General features: G+C 42.0%; 1 protein-coding gene across 4 annotated transcripts in view; it reads right to left on the reverse strand.

Annotated features, from left to right (window-relative positions):
- Positions 1-19,042, reverse strand: part of frem1a (Fras1 related extracellular matrix 1a) — a 284,482-nt gene that overhangs the window by 40,150 nt on the left and 225,290 nt on the right. For all 4 annotated transcript variants that reach the window (XM_048595363.1, XM_048595364.1, XM_048595362.1 and 1 more), the window contains exons 27-28: positions 10,426-10,570; positions 4,577-4,706 (exon numbers count right to left, since the gene is read on the reverse strand). In XM_048595363.1, the coding sequence (XP_048451320.1) occupies positions 4,577-4,706; positions 10,426-10,570 (275 nt within the window). The remainder of the gene's footprint in view (positions 1-4,576; positions 4,707-10,425; positions 10,571-19,042) is intronic.

The raw sequence follows: 19,042 nt of genomic DNA on the forward strand, positions 1-19,042 counted from the left end.
CCATCCCCGCCTCTTCGACCTGTTTGTTTCCTCTCCACCTATCCTCTCCTCTATCCCTCTTCTATCCGCCTCCCACTCTCTCCCTATTTATTTCAAAACCCCCTTCCCCTCCCCCTTTTCTGATGAAGGGTCTAGGCCCGAAACGTCAGCCTCTCTGCTCCTATGATGCTGCTTGGCCTGCTGTGTTCATCCAGCCCTGCACCTTGTTGTCTCGGATTCTCCAGCATCTGCAGTTCCTACTATCTCTTCATACTCCTTGACCCCTTTAGCCACAAAGGCCTTGTCCAGCTTCCTCTTGAATATATCTAATGAACTGGCCCCAACAGTTTCTTGTGGGAGAGAATTCCACAGGTTCACAACTGTCTGAGTGAAGAAATTCTTCCTCATCTCAGGCCTGAATGTCTTAGTCTGTGACCCTTAGTTCTGAACTTCCTCAACATCGGGAACATTCTTCTCGCATCTAGCCTGTCCAGTCCCATCAGGATGTTATATGTTTCTATGAGAACTCCCTCATTCTTTTACATTCCAGCGAGTACAAACCCAGTTGATCCAGTCATTCCTCATATGTCTGTCCTGCCATTCCAGAAATTAGTCTGGTGAACCTTCACTGGGCTACCTCAACAGCAAGAATGTCTTTCTTCCGATTAGGAGACCAAAAATGCGCACAATACTCAAGGTATGGTCTCACTAAGGCCATGCATAACTGCAGCAAGACCACCCTATTCCTATACTCAAATCCTCTCGCTATGAAGGCCAGCATGCCAATAGCTTTCCTCACCACCTGCTGCACCTGTATGCCAACCGTCGGTGACTGTTCCACCATGACACCGAGGTCTTGTTGTACTTCATTTTTTCCTAAACGGCCACAATTCAGATAGTAATCTGCGTTTGTGTTTTTGCGACCAAAGTGGATAACCTCACATTTATCCACATTATATTGCATTTGCCAAATACTTGCACATTCAGCCAGTCTGACCAAGTCACCCTACAGCCTCTTAGCATCCTCCTCACAGCACACACTACCACCCAGCTTACTGTCATCTGCAAATTTGGAGAGACGGCATTCAATTCCTTTGTTCAAATCATTAACGTATATTGTCAACAACTGGGGTCCAGCACTGAACCCTGCAGCACCCCAATTGTCACTGCCCGTCATGCTGAAAAGGACCCGCTTAATACCAACTCTCTGCTTCCTGTCTGCCTCTATCTATGTCAACACATTACCTCTGATACCATGAGCTTCTCGAAGTGGCCTCACTAGTGCCCAATATAATTTCAGTAAGACATTATTGTTCCTGTACTTGAATCCTCTCACTATGAAGGCCAATATACACAGTTTGTCTTCTTTACTACCTGCTGTAACTCTGTGCTTACTTTCAGCGAATGGTGCACAAGGACAATCAGGCCACTTCAATATTCTCCTCTCCCAATTTACAATTTATTATTACAAATAACAAACTGCCTTATTTTTGCTCCCAAAGTGGATAACATTTCCTTGATCCACTCACTCAGCCTGCCGTTGCCCACTCACTCAGCCTGTCCAAAATCATACTTTACCATCTCTGCATCCTCCTCAGATAAGGTCACCACAGTTATTGCTTGTCTCCAAGTACACAAAGCCATAGTGTGATATTCTCCACCTGCACCCAGCTACTTGTTGTGGGCAACATAACAAGCTTATGTAGGGGGTGGCAGGGCAGAGGCGAGGTACAAGCTCAACTGAACAGCAATTCACTTGCATCAATTTGGTAAAAGATGGTTCAAAATGTTTATTCAAATGTTTCCATTTGCTGTTAATTTCAGTGTACCACAAGAAGCAGGCAATCTGTGAGAAAACACAGGCATATTATCACTGAGCCATTATTTACAATGGGGTGGCACCATGGCACAGTGGTTAGCACTGTTGTCTCACAATGCCAGGGACATGGGTTTGACTCTACCCTTGGGTAACTGCCTGCGTGGAGTTTGCATGTTCTCCTTGTGTGAGTTGGTTTAATCCGAGTACTCTGGTTTTCTCCCACAGTCCAAAGATGTGTAGGTTAGGTGGATTGGCTATGCTAAATTGCCCATAGCGTCTTTATCAAGCACTCCCATAGTGTCTAGGGATGTGCAGGTTAGGTGGGTTAGCCATGGGTAATGTGGGGTTACAGGGATAGGGAAGGGGTGGGTTTGGATGCTCTTCAAAGAGTCTGAGTGGACTCAATGGGCCAAATGGCCTGCTTCCACACTGTAGAGATTCTATGAGCTTTAATTTTCCTCACTAATCTCTTGTATGGAGCCTTGTCAAAAGTCTTCTGAACGTCCAGGTACACATCCCTGATTCATCCTTGTCCACCCTACTGGTCACATCCTCAAAAAAATTCCAGAAGATTTGTCAAGCATGATTCCCCTTTAATGAATCCATGCTGACTAGGGCCGACTCTGTCACCACTTTCCAAATGCTCAGTTATTACATCCTTAATAATTGACTCCAGCAGATTCCCCACCATCGATGTCAGGCTAACCGATCTTTTAGTCCCCATTTACTCTCTCCCTCTTTTTTTGAAGAGTAGGGTTACATAAGCTACCCTCAAGTCCATTGGAATTGTTCCAGAGTCTACAGAATGCTGGAAAATGATCACCAACAGTATTTGCTATTTCTAGGGCCACTTCCTTAAGTACTCTAGGATGCAGAGCATCCTTCCCTGAAGACTTATAGAGTTTTAATCCCATCAATTTCCCCAACACCATTTCCTGAAGGATTTCCTTCCATTCCGCCTTCATGCTTGACCCTCTGAAGACAAGATCATACATAGGAAACTGATTAAAAAAAAAGGTAAAACCTCATGGGATCCAGGGTAACTTGACAAGATGGATCCAAAATTGGCTAAGTGATAAGGGAGAAAGGGTAGTGGTAGAAAACTGCTTGTGTGACTGGTGCACAGCGTGCAGTGGCGTCACACATGGATTAATGCTGCATCCCTTATTGTTTGTGATATCCATAAATGATGTAGATGAGAATGTGGGGAGGATGATAAGTATGTTTGCAGATGACACAACGATTGGCTGGACGGTTGACAGTGAGGAGGAAGGTGTTAAGTTACAGAAAGATATAAAAGGGTTAGTCAGATAGGTGGATCAGTGGCAAATGGAATTTAAAACATAGAACATAGAACAGTACAGCACAGTACAGGCCTTTTGGCCCACAATGTTGTGCCGACCTACTATCCTACTAAGATCAAACTATCCTGCATACCCTACATTATACTATCATCCATGTGCCTATCCAAGAGTCGCTTAAATGTCTCTAATGTATCTGTATATGTATTTAATCCTGATAAATGTGAAATGATGCACTTTGGAAGAAGGAACGAGACAAGGGAGCACTCAATGAATGGCAAGACACTGAGATGTACAGAGGAACGGGGGGATCTTGGGGTGCTTGTCTACAGATCCTTAAAGGTGTCAGGGCACGTTAAGAGAATGGTTAAGGCGGCGTATAGGATTCTTGCCTTTATCAGTCGTGGCATAGATTGTAAGAGCAGGGAGATCATGTTCGAGCTGTACAGAATTTTTGTTATCCTGCAGCTGAAGTACTGTGTATGGTTTTGGTCACCACACTGTATTAAGGATGTAATTGCACTAGATGGGGTGCAATGGAGATTTACCAGGATGTCACTTGGGATGGAACATTTTAACTATAAAGCTCAGATTTTTTCTTCAGAGCAGAGAAAGTTGAGGGGGTGGACCTGATAGAGATGTATAAAATTATGAAGGGCATGGACAGGGTGAATAGAAAGCACCTGTTTCCTTTAGTTGAAAGATCAATAACAAGGGACATTAAATTTAATGTGACAAACCGGAGGGTTAGAAGGGATTTGAGGAAAAATCCTTTTCACCTGCAAGATGATGGTAATCTGGAATGCACTGTTTGGCAGGTCAGTTGAAGTGGGAAACCTCAACTTTTAAAAAGTAGTTGGATTAGTACTTGAAATGTCATAACATTCAAGGCTATGGGCCTAGTGTCAGAAAGTGGGAGCAGTGTAGGTAGTAGCATATTTTTGGCAGAACTGACTTTATGGGCCAAAGGGCTAATTCAGTACTGTATGATCCTATGACTTTAAGTGGCATACCATCAGTAAAAGACAGTTATGAGCATGATAGAGATGACCATGAAAGTGTTAATTCTTGTGAACTGTGGATAAGTATTTACTTCTTGGTGCTGCAGTTCCCCCAAGGGCAATGAACTGGTTGCCACAAATAGGTTTAACTTGCTCAGGCAATGTATACAGACAAACATTAGAACATTCAGAGAACTGACAGCTGTTGAGAGGTCCTCAATCAGTGTACTCTCAACATACCTGGCTAAAATGGAACATAAAGGGAGTTTGTTGGTGGAACTTGCAAACAGGGGTTTAAATATCTTGAAAGTTACACCAAAACATAGGGAATTTGAATCCACTAATTAAACCCAGTGAAAATAACACAAAAATCTGAAATTAATACATACACAAGTATACGCATTCTCAAAGCAGGTTATAATATAATGATAGCTCTGAGGTGATGAGAGCTTGTAAGAACAGTGAAAAAGGATTACCTTTATCCCAACAAAGGCAGAATCCATAAAATATCCTGTCCTCAGGGCTTTTACAGAGAACAGTCCGACATCTTCACACACCCGGTACTCTGATTCTATCATTTCAACACGAGACCATTTGAGATCAAGTCTGTAAAATCATCAGATGTAACTTTTTGATAATTCGAGAATTATATATTCATAGAATTTAGAAAACATAAAAGAAAATTCTTCAAAATCAAATGTAACTGGATAAATGTGTGAAATTATCTTCAATAATTCATGACTTATGGGTGTCACTGGCTAGCCCAGCATTCCTTGTTCATTCCCTGGTGGTGAGCTACCATGAATATAAACAAAATTGAATATTCTGAATCAAATGCAGAGCAAATTAGGATATTTAGGAGCAAATTAATAAGGTTGTATTGTATGGATTGATCATTTCAAGTTCTTCTTTGTTGTGAGGGTGTCTTATGCCACACAGAGAACACATAAAATTGCAACTGGGCTAAGTCCAACTGTGGATTACACAATGGTCACCAACTGAAACAGTTCTAATATATCAAGAAACAACCTTCCTTGTTACTAGCATAAGAAAGAGAATTCTTGAATGTTTTAAAAAAAACACAATGAGGGTTAGTAAAGTTACAAAAGAGTGGAACTCTCAGTTTAAAGCAAAATTACTATATTGAAACAGAGTGCTATCACAGGCTCATAAGCCATACAATGACGAGGGAATGTTAGGCATCCTCTTAAGAGATTTAGAACACAAAATATTCTACAGTAGAATAGTACAACATGTAATAATGATAAGCCTAAGATGAACTTTAACAAGACTTCTGTTGCAATACTGTGAACCATCTGGTCTCAACACAATATAAATTAGATTGAGGTAATACATAGTATTGAGCACAGATTGACCTGGATGCTACTTGGTTTTTGGAGAATTTGGAATAACACAGATTATGAAGTAAATATAGCAGAAGTTCTCCAAAAGAAATGCTTGTGAGGCCTTAGTTACAAGTTAGTTACAGTCATGAGCTCTTAACTTGCGTAGGGACCCTTGATGTGTCTCTTTGTCGAATGCCTTCTGGAAATCTAAGTACAGTAAATCCACTTCCTTTGTTATTCCCACAATTCGAACTCTAATAATTATACAAACACGTTTTCCTTTTCAGAAAATCATGCTGACTAATCTGAATACACTGAGATTTTCTAAATACCTCATAGAACGTAGAACAGTACAGCACAGTACAGTACAGGCCCTTCGGTCCACGATATTGTACCCACCTATTATCCTACTCTAAGATCAAACTACCCTGCATAACCCACATTTTACTATCATCCATGTGCCTATCCAAGATTGGCTTAAATGCCCCTAATGTATCTGATCTCGTTAATAAAATATTCAGCAAGTGTAAACTCGGAACTTCATTTGATTGGTAGAGGCAATAAAAAAAAAAATTGTCAACCAATCAACACCCTCCTCACATACGGTATAAATGTTGCTTCACTTTAAATTGGCATTCTTGTAACTTGTCCTAGTGAGTGCAAGACAAAAGAGTCGGTGTGGACTTGTTGGGCTGAAGGACCTGTTTCCACACTATAGGGATTCTATGATTCTATGATGAAAGCCGTGCTGACTACCCCTCACTAGTACATGCTTTTCTAAATGACAGTTTATCCAATCTCTCATGATTAACTCCAACCACAGAAGTAAGACTAACTGGCCATTTCCTTTCTACACTTTCTAAACAATAGAATCGCATTTGGATTCCTCCAGTCCTCTGGTAGATCACCTGTGTCTTGTGAAGATTGGAAAGTAATTCTCAGAGCATCTGCTGTTTCCTCCCTGACCTCCTTCAACATCCTAGGGAATGTTTCATCCGGCCTTGGCAACTTTATACAATATCAAGGATTCCAACTCCTCTAATATCTCCTCTCTCAGCATGATTGTTTGTCTAATATTTCAACACTGATCCGAGGATTACTATATCAATATCATCCCTTTCCTTTTTGAACGCGGGAACAAAATATTCATTTAAAATTCTTCCCATATCTTCTGTATCTTCACACAGGTTTCGTTCTACATCTCTAATAGGTTGCACGTAACCTTAACTATCCTGTTGCTCTTTTTGTACTGGTAAAACATTTCTGGGCTCTCCTTTCTCTTGTTTGCTAATATTTTTTCATGCCTTCTCTTTGATTTCCTATTTCTTTTTTCTTGATCCCTGTACTTTGTATATTCCTTTAGGCTATCTGCAGTATTGAGTTTTTTGTGATTTACATAAGCTTTCTTTTTCAATTTAATCTTCTTATATTTTTCTAGGCAACCATAGGAGTCTAGATTTGGTAATACCATTCTTATTTTTGGAGTGGACATGTTTGCTTTTTGCCCTAATGGTCTCAATTATTACAGCCTTGCACTGATTTATCCTTCAGCAGTCATGTTGAGTCCATCTCAGCTAAATCACTTCTCAGTATTGGAAAATTTGCCTTCATCCAGTTAAAAACTTGTACTGCTGTTTTATCTCTATCTTTTTCCGTAATAATACTAAATGTAACTGAATTGTGGACATTATCCCCGAGATGGTCATCCACTGTCACTTCACACACTCGCCCATCTTCATTTCCCAAAAATAAATCCAGAATTGTGTCTCCTTTTATTGGGCCTGTCACTTTTTTTTAAATTTCTGGACACAGTCCACGAACTTTTCACCCTCAATGCCTCCTTTTTTTGTTTGAAACCCAGTTGATATCAAGATAATTGAAGTCTCCTCTTATCATTGGCCTCTCATTCCTACAGGCAGAAATTTGTTTACATATATGTTCTTCTTTCTCTGACTCATTATTTGGGATCTGTACCGTACTCCTAGTAATGTGACTGCCCATTTTTATTTCTAGGCTCAACACATAGAGCCTTATTTGTTAACCTATTTAGTATATCAGCCCTTATCACAACTGTAATTGTTTCTTGAACCAACATTGCTACCCTCTTCCATTTCTGTCACACACCCTATCCTGCCTGAAAACTCGATAGTTAGGGATATTGAGCTACCAATTTTGCCTATCCTTTAGCCAGGTCTTTGCTATAGCAATGCCATTATGCTGTTATGTGTCTATCTGTGCCCTTTCTTTATCCTCCTAGTTTGTAATACTTCTTGCATTGAAGTATAAACAGCTCTACACTGTCAACTTCATCAATATTCTAAACTCTCGCTGATTAGAACATAGAACATAGTACAGTACAGCACAGTACAGGCCCTTCGGCCCACGATGTTGTGCCAACCTATTATCCTACTAAGATCAGAGATAACAAGGTGTAGAACTGGATGAACACAGCAGGCCAAGCAGCATCAGAGGAACAGGGAAGCTGACGTTTCAGGCCTAGACCCTTCTTCAGAAATGAGGGAGGGGAAGGGGGTTCTGAAATAAATAGGGAGAGAGGAGGAGGCGGATAGAAGATGGATAAAGGAGAAGATAGGTGGAGAGGAGACAGACAGGTCAAAGAGGCGGGGATGGAGCCAGTAAAGGTGAGTGTAGGTGGGGAGTTAGGGAGGGGATAGGTCAGTCCAGGGAGGACGGACAGGTCAAGGGGGCGGGATGAGGCTAGTAGGTAGGAGATGGGGATGGGGCTTGAGGTGGGAGGGGATTGGTGGGAGGAAGGACAGGTTAGGGAGGCGGGGACCAGCTGGGCTGGTTTTGGGATGCGGTTGGGAGAGGAGAGATTTTGAAGCTTGTGAAGTCCATTGATACCATTGGGCTGAAGGGGTCCCAAGCGAAATATGAGTTGCTGTTCCTGCAACCTTCAGGTGGCATCGTTGTGGCACTGCAGGAGGCCCAGGATGGACATATCGTCTGAGGAATGGCAGGGGGAGTTGAAATGATTTGCGACTGGGAGGTGCAGTTGTTTAGTGTGAACCGAGCGTAGGTATTCCGCAATACAGTCCCCAAGCCTCCGTTTGGTTTCCCTGATGTAGAGGAGGCCACAACGGGAACAGCAGATACAGTATACCACATTAGCAGATATGCAGGTGAACATCTGCTTGATGTGGAAGGTCTTCTTGGGGCCTGGGAAGGGGGTGAGGGGGGAGGTGTAGGGGCAGGTGTAGCACTTCCTGCGATTGCAGGGAAAAGTGCCAGGTGTGGTGGGGCTGGAGGGGAGTGTGGAGCGGACAAGGGAGTCATGGAGAGAATGGTCCCTCCAGAAAGCAGATAAGGGTGGGGAGGGAAAAATGTCTTTGGTGGTGGTGTCGGATTGCAAATGGCGGAAGGGTCGGAGGATGATGTGTTGGATCCGGAGGTTGGTGGAGTGGTACATCCTACTAAGATCAATCTACCCTGCATACCCTGCATTTTACTATCCTCCATGTGCCTATCCAAGAGTCGTTTAAAAGTCTCTAAAGTATCTGACTCCACTACCACTGCTGGCAGCGTATTTCGCACGCCCACCACTCTCTGTGTGAAAAGGTACCTCTGACATCTCCCCTATACCTTCCTCCAATCACCTTAAAATTATGTCCCCTCATAATAGTCATTTCCGCCCTGGGAAAAAGTCTCTGACTATCCACTTTCTTTATGCCTCTCATTATCTTGTAAACCTCTGTCAAGTCACCTCTCATCCTTTTTTGCTCCAATGAAAAAAGCCCTAGCTCCCTCAACCTTTCTTCATAAGACCTGCCCTCCAGTCCAGGCAGCATCCTGGTAAATCTCCTCTGCACCCTCTCTAAAGCTTCCACATCTTTCCTGTAATGAGGTGACCAGAACTGAACACAATATTCCAAGTGTGGTCTAACCAGAGTTTTATAGAGCTGCAGCATAACCTCACGGCTGTTAAAATCAATTCCCCTGCCAATGAAAGCCAACTCACCATACGCCTCCTTTACAACCCTATCAACCTGTGTAGCAACTTTGAGGGATCTATGGACACGGACCCCAAGATCCCTCTGTTCCTCCACACTACCGAGAATCCTGCCATTAACCCTGTATTCTGCATTCAAATTCGACCTTCCAAAATGAATCACTTCACACTTTTCTGGGTTGAATTCCATCTGCCACTTCTTTGTCCAGCTCTGCATCCTGTCAACATCCTGTTGCAACCTACAACAGGCCTCCACGCTGTCCACAACTCCACCAACCTTCGTGTCATTGGCAAACTTACTAACCCACAAGCGGGAACGGCCAGCTGTAACTCAAAACGCATTTATCCCCAGTGTTGAGCTTATTTTCCCCGAGACCCAAAGGTATCTAACCTAGCTCGCAGGGAGGGGAAGGTGGGTTGGTGACACTTCCTCATCCAAGTCATTTATAAAGATCACAAAGAGCAGATGTCCCAGAACAGATCACTGCAGCACATCACTGATCACCGAGCTCCAGGCTGAATATTTCCATCTACTACCACCTTCTGTCTTCTATTGGACAACTATTCTGTATCCAGAAGGCCAAATTTGCAAAAAGGAGATTGGACTTTCTGCACAAAATGTTTGGGAACTAAAACAAGACGACCAAAAATATTATAGAAGTCCAAATTTAACAGCAGTCTCCTTGTTTTGGCAGCTAGAATTACACTGTCTGCTTCTACTGTTACTTTGCGAATTGTTTTACAAGTCCAGCTGAGATTAGTTCAGTCCATGTTTCACAGTCAAGAACATTAAGAAGAAAAGGCCAGAAAACATGTTGAGTGGTAGGTCTGCAAATAATCATAGATCAAGACAGTTTTACTTGGCCAGTGAGTACTACTTCCATATAATTTGATCAAGAGTTGATTTACCTCAGAAACAGATTTTAATTACCATCAGACAATTAACAAATTCATACACTGTTGGTTAAGTAGAACTAAAGAATCTATAATATTTACACAAATGTCTTACATTTGCGGGAGAGCAGAGTTGCCCGAGGAGTCCGAAACCTGAAACTCCAAACTGTCCGACATTACTGCTGAGGAAGCATTTATGATGTAAATGATGTTTCTGCTGTTCAAATCTTTCTGTGTGAACTTATTCCAAATAAATCCCCCTAGGCAGCAACAAATCACAAGATCAGTGCATCTGTTACAGTACATAAGAACAACATTCTAGGCAGTGTTTCATCAATTGGTGACTGCGAAATAAATATAATTCTAAAGGATGCAAGCAATGCATAGTTAGTGTTGGCTTTTTCTTAAAAAAAAAATCAATAAAATGCAGGATGTGAACTAACAGCTGCCTACTTGTCATGTGTCCCTTGTTGTCCTTCAGTTAGTCCAGTGAAGATTTATTCCTGGGAATTGTGCTATAAAGAGAATTTGGATAATGTGAAAATAGCCTCTGGAAATTAAAAGAATGAGAGATGATCTCATTGAAACACAAGATTCTGAAGGGACTTGACTGCATGGATACTGAGAGAATGTGGGTGTGGGTAAAGCGTCTCTACCTGGATACAGGATAAGAGGCAGGCCATAGAAGACCAAGACATGGAAGAATTTCTTCATTTAGATGCTGAGGAAAGAACATTCATAGCTGCAGTTGCCAGAAGCATAAGGAATATGGAGTGGGATGAGAAATGGAGTTGAGGTCTAGGAGCAGCTATAAACTGATTGAAATTTAGAACCTACTTGAAAGACTCTACACCAGCTCCTGCATTTCAAGACTCTACATTTCTATAAAGTGGGAATGCAGAGTGAATTAAATCACAGTAGGCTTGGAGGCTGGTGGGTGGCATCAGAGCCAGTGATGAGAGAAAGAGAGAGTTAGGGGGAGAAAGAAAGAGAGAAAATTAAAGTCATGGAGGAGTGCAGAGAGGGATGTCAGCAGAATTCTGGATGTAGTATTCTGGTCCATCATTAAGCAACATCTGCCACTTGCTGTATTAAAATGTTTTTCCTCATGTTGGCATTGCTTCATTTGTAGTCACTTTAAATCTGTGGCTTCTGCTTCTCTATACTTCAACAAAAAGGAAAAGTTTTCCCTTCCTACTCTGTCCAGACAGCTCACCATTTTGAACACCATGATCAAATCTCCTCTCCTTCCCATCTCTAAGGAAAAGTCTCAATTATTCCAAATCTATTTAGGTAACTGAAGTTCCTCCTCATTGGGATGATTCTTGTGAATCTTTTCTGCACCCTCTTTAATGCCTTCACATCCTTTCTAAGGTTGTAGACTTTTACTTTCAGCAGGGTGATTTACCTAATACAGCAATACTTAGGTTAGTTCTTGCATTATAAGAACTAAATGTGGCTTGTGATATCGACATATATTCCATCACAGGAGTCTCAGTATCTGGTCGGATATTAAGTTTTTTAGTTACATGCAGTAGCATGCTTCCATCACCATACCACGCTTCAACTGGCCCAAAATAAAATGGAGTATGAGGTATTTATATTCTCAGGTTATAGGCTGTGATTATGGTGATGATATCATGAATATGTCAGTTAACGGTATCCCGCATACTAACTGTGAAACATAACATAACAAAGTGCAGTACTGAAAAGTGAGCACGATACTCTAGTTGACGTTGAACCAGTGTTTTGCGCAGGTTTAACACATGTTTTTGTACTCTGTACAAAAGTGCAATGAAAGAACAGTTGTGAATGTAACATTTCTTGACAAGAAGACATCGCTTAACAGAGTACGACTGCAAGGAATCCTAGCAAATCAGAGATCTAGAGTGGTTCAATGGAAGAAGCCATAGTAAATAGTGTCAAACTTCCTACAACAAAATTGGTTTTGATTTTCAGATACCAAATCATCATAGCTCCAAAATAAAAGTGGAAGCAGATATGATTGTGACTTTTAAAGGGCATCTTGACAAATACATGAATAAGGTGGGAATAGAGGGATATGGATCCCGGAAGGGTAGAGGGTTTTAGTTGTGACGGGCAGCATGTCGGTGCAGGCTTGGAGGGCCAAAGGGCCTGTCCTGTGCTATAATTTTCTTTGTTCTTTGTTCTTTACATAAGAGCCAGAATTCCAGCATTCAACCATTTGTGACAGCTTCATCAGACTGTTGTCTTATCATAAATCCCAGAAACGAGTCGTTTTCTAATTATTCCCAATGTTCCATGCCATTCAAACTCCTTTTATACTGAATCAATGGGAGTGTACAGACTATATCTCGGTTTAACCTGACAAAGGGAGGGTAATATTTGCATCACATTGTTGATTTCTGGCCCAATCTTCAGAATTACTAGCCCCTTTACTTTCATCACCATCACTGTGGCCCCCATTGTAATGCAATATATAACATTATTGGGAAAACAGCTTAACAATATTAATATATTTCCATGATAAGATTGTATTCTGTGATCGATACTAACACATGGCTTCAATGGGCCCATTGGGGTTCTGTAGGAAAATGCTCAGTAAATGCACGTCAAGTTAACATTTTTTAAGAACCATTTATAAGAATTCTAGCTGCTTTGGAAGACACTTTTACATTTAGATATTATCATTGCATTTGGATCTGATGTTGGCTACAATGAACAAACAATGCAGAATGGAGTGCCTGTGCTGATACATTGTCATCTCCTGGTGTGGCAGCACATTAACATGCCAGTTATTTCTGAATTGATCCATTTAAAGCAAATCATTTGACACATATACAGCTCATTGCACCTTCCATAGTTCTTTGGTATTCCATACGGACAACCTGTTTGAATAGATTAAAATTAAAGGCAGACTTAAGGCCTTGAGCAACTGCATGCGGGTATAATATACATGTCCTTTCCGCTGATTTATCACCAGTGTCTAAACCTATGGACTATATCTACTGGAATCATTTGTTTCATATGCCAAATACATCCCCAGGAAATGACATGCTAAATAAAAATAAAACCAAATGAAAAAAAGCTATTTTTGGATATAATTAGAGTGGGTGACTGAGTGGCTGATCTGTACACAGGGACCACTCAATGTTGGAGACTGGGAAATGGAGGAGAAATCTCAGATTCACAGCACAAAAAGGCCCTTCGGCCCATCGAGTCTGCACCAATATAACTACTAAGAAAGGTGCGTTAGTCCCAATTTCCAGCACTTGTCCTATATCCTTCAATGCTGTGAAATCTCACGTGCTCGCCCAAATATTTTTTAAAGGTTGTAAGGTTTCTGGCCTCTGCTACCTTCCCAGAAAACGCATTCCAGATTCCCACCAGCCGCTGAGTGAAAAAGACGTTTTTCCCAAATTCCATCGTGAATCTCTTGTCCGTTATCCTCAAACAATATTTTCTCATGAGTGACTCCTCAACCAAGGGAAACAGCACTCTCTATCGACGCTGTCCATACTCCTCATAATCTTATACACCTCAATGACGTTCCCCCGCAGTCTTTGTTGCTCTGAAGTAAATAATCCGAGCTTAGCTAGTCTCTCCCTATTGCTCAATTTCTCCATCCCAGGCAACATCCTGTTGAACCTCCTCTGTACTCCTGCTAGTGCTAACACATCCGTTATGCAGTAAGGTGACCAGAATTGCATACAGCACTCTAGAGCTTTGGTCAAGCCACAACTGTACCTCCTTACTCTTATACTCTATGCCACGAATGATGAAAGCAAGTGTCCCATATGTGTTCTCAACTCTCCTAATCACTTGCTTTGCCAATTTGCTCCAATCCTAGCGACATGCTGGCAGCAATACTGATGCAGAGGAAGTGAGTGCTTGGCATAGAATCCCAAAACTTTTACCAATGGTTCATGGGCAGGACCGCCCTGGAAACTACAAGCCTGAGTCTGCTAGAGTTACTGCCAGATGAGCAGAGAGTACGGACTTGTCAATAGCCTGAGCACAGAACACAGGAGCAGAAAAATTCCTTTCTGGCCAGGAGAGGCCATGAATGTGTTCTTGTGCTATCAGGAGAGGCAGAAAACATTCAAAAATAATGATTAGAGCAGTCCATTAAGTTGCTCAAGGTCTACCGTTCGTGTTAACCAGAACACAGAGCTCATAGTTGGCAGCATAATGCAAGAAACTTCCCTAAGGTGGAACATGCTCTAAAGGAAATATTGAGAGATTGGAACATACTTTAAACAAAGGACTTGGTGATCTGGCACCCACCATCAATTTCTAGGGAGTTGCACTAACCATAAGGTTAGCCGACTGAGCTATTTCAACAATACAGCTAAAAGCACATGTTTTTCCTGCAATATATTTCTTCCGACCAAGCCATAGCTCTCAGAAATGTGAAAGAATAATCACTAGTTGTCTGAATGTGTGTAGCCGTATTAATATTATCCAGGAGAAAGTAGTTGGCTTGGTTGTTGCACAATTTAATATCCCGTCATTCAGCACTATGAACTGTGGTTGCAGTATGGACAAAGAATGCTTTAGAACGTTATTTACGACATTGCCCCTTCCCTCCTTCCTGGTCTTGTAAGCTCTCTTACCAGTAAGGACAACAGCAGCAACATCAAATGAACAACATCACTGCAAATTGCCTAAAGATTAGTACTATTGTGTATTGGTAAAGTTCATGGTTAACAAGTCGGAGGTGTTGACAGCATAGAGTCAAGCTAAGGGAAAGGAGGAAAATATCCAGACTGAAAGAGGAAGTTGGATAAGTGAATTGAAAGAATGAGGGGAAATGAACACCAGTACAAGATATAAAGTAAAAAACACAAGTGATTTTGAGGAAAATTATGTGAATTATTTGAAGTATCAATATCTTTTGTTTGTGATTATTGAAAAAAAAATGCAATATGCAATACAACCTGTTAAATTCTAGTTATGAGCATGTTGATTTCAATCGTGGTATCTGGGAAATTATGTACATGCACAATTTTACATTTGATCATACAAGTTTGATTTTTTTTTAGATAGGAAGGGAATATAGTATATTGGAAGAGCTGAACATGCTGTTATTTGCCGTCTCTGCTGCAGTGGTGTAGATAAAATTGATCCACTTTGAGTCCATATGTTAATCTTTTCTCAGTACAACAGTTAACACCAAAATTGATGTTTATTGCCATCCATTCATTATGATGAAGATATAATCCAGAAATTCTCTTTGTAACACCATTCTGAAACTTAATGTAAGGGCATTCACAATTTGAGTAGGAGGCAGCCCCCCTACTTTCCCTAGGGATGAGCAATACATGCTGTGTTAGCAATGCCACACATTTCCCAAGAGCAATAACAAATGCTAAGTACAGAAGAAGAGAAACACAGTAATAGAAATGCAAGCAAACATGAAAGGAAGTAGAGGTAGCTTCACACAAAAGTAGAGAAAGGAGAGAAGAAACTAAGCATCAAAGAAGTTCAGTAGCCCTAAGAAGCACAAAACTGACTATGAATTAGTGTTTAGTTCTAATTATGTTCAAGTTAAAAACAATTTAATCCTGTCAAGCCAGTCACTAGATGCTCCATATGTACTAGCTCACTCTCAAAAAAATTAAACACCTTGTATTAAAGCTGAATTAAAATACGTTCTCCCCATTCTAGATTCTTAATTTTATTATTTTATGAAGGTGTAGACTAGTCTTAGTATCTTATTTGAAAGACCACACCATTATACTGATTGACAGCTTAGACATTATACTTGCACTTACAGAATGACTTGAATCCATGAACTAAGAGAAATCATAGAATCCCATAGTGTGTGAAAACAGGCCCTTCAGCCCAACAAGTCCACACCGACCCTCAGACATCCCACCCAGAACCATTCCCCTGTACACATCCCCGAATACTTTGGGCAATTTAGCACAGCCATCTTTGGATGGTGGGTGGAAACCAGACATGGGAAGAAAGTGCAAACTCCACACAGTCGCCTGAGGGTGGAAGCGAACCCAGGTTCCCGGCACTGTGAGGCAGCAGTGCTAACCACTGAGCCACTGTGCACCCAGGAATAGACAACTAAACTATGCTGATACCTATACTTACAGTCGAGCACATAACCACTTAGCAAATCAAGTACAATGGAAAAGAAATCAAATCTTTGTGAGGAAAACAATCGTAATAGTGAATGTTTGAACCAGTTTAGTTGTAGAATCATACAGTCACAGAGCCGTACAGCATGGAAACAGACCCTTTGGTCCAACTCATCCATGTTGACCAAATATCATGAAAAAACTATTCACATTTGCCAGCATTTGGCTCATATCCCCCTAAACCCTTCCTATTCATATACCCATCCAGATGCCTTTCAAATGCTGTAATTGTACCAGCTCATTCTATATATACACCGCCCTCTGCGTGAAAACGTTTTTCCTTCAGTCCCTTTTAAATTTTTCACCTCTCAATTTAAACCTATGCCGTTCAGGTTTTGGACTCTCCCACCCCGCAAAGACCTTGTCTATTCACCCTATCCATGCCCCTCGTGATTTTACAAACCTCTATAACGTCACCCCTCACTGAACATGCTGTTATTTGCCATCTCTGCTGGAGTGGTGTAGATAAAATTGATCCACTTTTCACTCCAGGGAAAATAGCCCCAGCCTATTCAGCCACTTCCTATAGTTCAAACCCTCCAACCCTGGCAACATCATTGTAAATCTTTTCTGAACTCTTTCAAGTTTCACAACATCCTTTCTACAGCAGGGAGGCCAGAATTGAATGCATTATTCCAAAAGTGACCTAACCAATGCCATGTACAACTGCAACATCAGCTCGCACCTCCTATACTCAATGCACTGACTAATAAAGGCAAGAACACCAAATGCCTTCTTCACTATCCTGTCTGCCTGGAAGTCTACTTTCAAGGAATTATGAACCTACAGTCCAAGGTTTCTTTGTTTTATTTTTATTCATTTGTGGGATGTGGGCATCGCTGGCTCGCCAGCATTTCTTGCCCATCCCTATTTGCCCTTGAGAAGGTGGTGGTGAGCTGCCTTCTTGAACCGCTGCAGTCCTCCAGCTGTGGGTTGACCCACAATGCTCTTAGGGAGGGGATTCCAGGATTTTGACCCAGTGACAGTGAAGGAACAGTGATATATTTCCAAGTCAGGATAGTGAGTGACTTGGAGCGGAACTTGGAGGTGGTGGTGTTCCCATATATCTGCTGCCCTTGTCCTTCTAGGTGGAAGTGGTCATGGGTTTGGAAGGTGCTGTCTGAGGATCTTTGGTGAATTTCTGCAGTGCATCTTGTAGATAGCACACACTGCTTCTACTGAGCGTCGGTAGTGGAGGGAGCGAATGCTTGTGGATGTAGTGCCAATCAAGCGGGCTGCTTTGTCCTGGATGGTGTCAAGTTTGTTGAGTGTTGTTGGGGCTGCACTCATCCAGGCAAGTGGGGCGTATTCCATCAGACTACTGACTCGTGCCTTGTAGATGGTGGACAGGCTTTAAGGAGTCAGCAGGTGATTTACTCGCTGCAGTATTCTCAGCTTCTGGCCTGCTCTTTAGTCACTCTGTTAATGTGGTGAATCCAATTGAGTTTCTGGTCAATGGTAACTCCCAGGATGTTGATAGTGGGGGATTCAGTGATGATGACACCATTGAATGTCAAGGGGCGGTGGTTAGATTGTCTCTTATTTGTTTTGGTCACAGCCTGGCATTTGTGTGGCGCGAATGGCACTTGCCACTTGACAGCCCAAACCCGTATATTGTCCAGATCTTGTTGCATGTGAACATGGACTGCTTCAGTATCTGAGGAGTCACGAATGGTGCTGAACATTGTGCAATCATCGGCGAACATCCCCACTTTCTGACCTTATGATGGAGGAATGGTCATTGATGAAGCAACTGACGATGTTTGGGCCTAGGACACTACCCTGAGGAACTCCTGCAGAGATGTCCTGGAGCTGAGATGATTGACTTCCCACAAACACGACCATCTTCCTATGTGTCAGGTATGACTCCAACCACCGGAGAGTTTTCTCCCAATACTCATTGATTCCAGTTTTGCTAGGGCTCCTTGATGCCACACTCGGTCGAATGCAGCCTTGGCATCAAGAGCTGTCACTCTCACCTCACTTCTGGAATTCAGCTCTTTTGTCCATGTTTGAACCAAGGCTGTAATGAGATCAGGAGCTGAGTGGCCCTGGCGGAACCCAAACTGTGCATCACAGAGCATGTTATTTCTGTGCAGGTGCTGCTTGATAACACTGTTGATGACACCTTCCAACAATTTACTGATGAGCAAGAGTAGACTGATGGGCTGGTAATTGGCTGGGTTGGATTTGTCCTGCTTTTTGTGTACAGGACATACTTGGGCAATTTTCCACACTGACGGATAGATACCAGTGTTGTAACTGTACTGGAACAGCTTGGCTAAGGGAGGGGCAAGTTCTGGAGCACAAGTCTTCAGTACTATTGCTGGAATGTTGTCAGGGCCGGTAGCCTTTGTAATATCCAGTGTCTCCAACCATTTCTTGATATCACGTGGAGTGAATCGAATTGGCTGAAGACTGGCATCTGTAATGGCGGGGACTACTGGAGGAGGCCGAGATGGATCATCCACTTGGCACTTCTGGCTGAAGATTACAGTGAATGCTTCAGCCTTATCTTTTGCACTGATGTGCTTCTTCCATCATTGAGGATGGGGATATTTGTGGAGCCTCCTCCTCCAGTGAGTTGTTTAATTG

Source organism: Rhincodon typus, chromosome 3 (assembly GCF_021869965.1).
Source record: "Rhincodon typus isolate 14 chromosome 3, sRhiTyp1.1, whole genome shotgun sequence".
NCBI lineage: Eukaryota > Metazoa > Chordata > Chondrichthyes > Orectolobiformes > Rhincodontidae > Rhincodon > Rhincodon typus.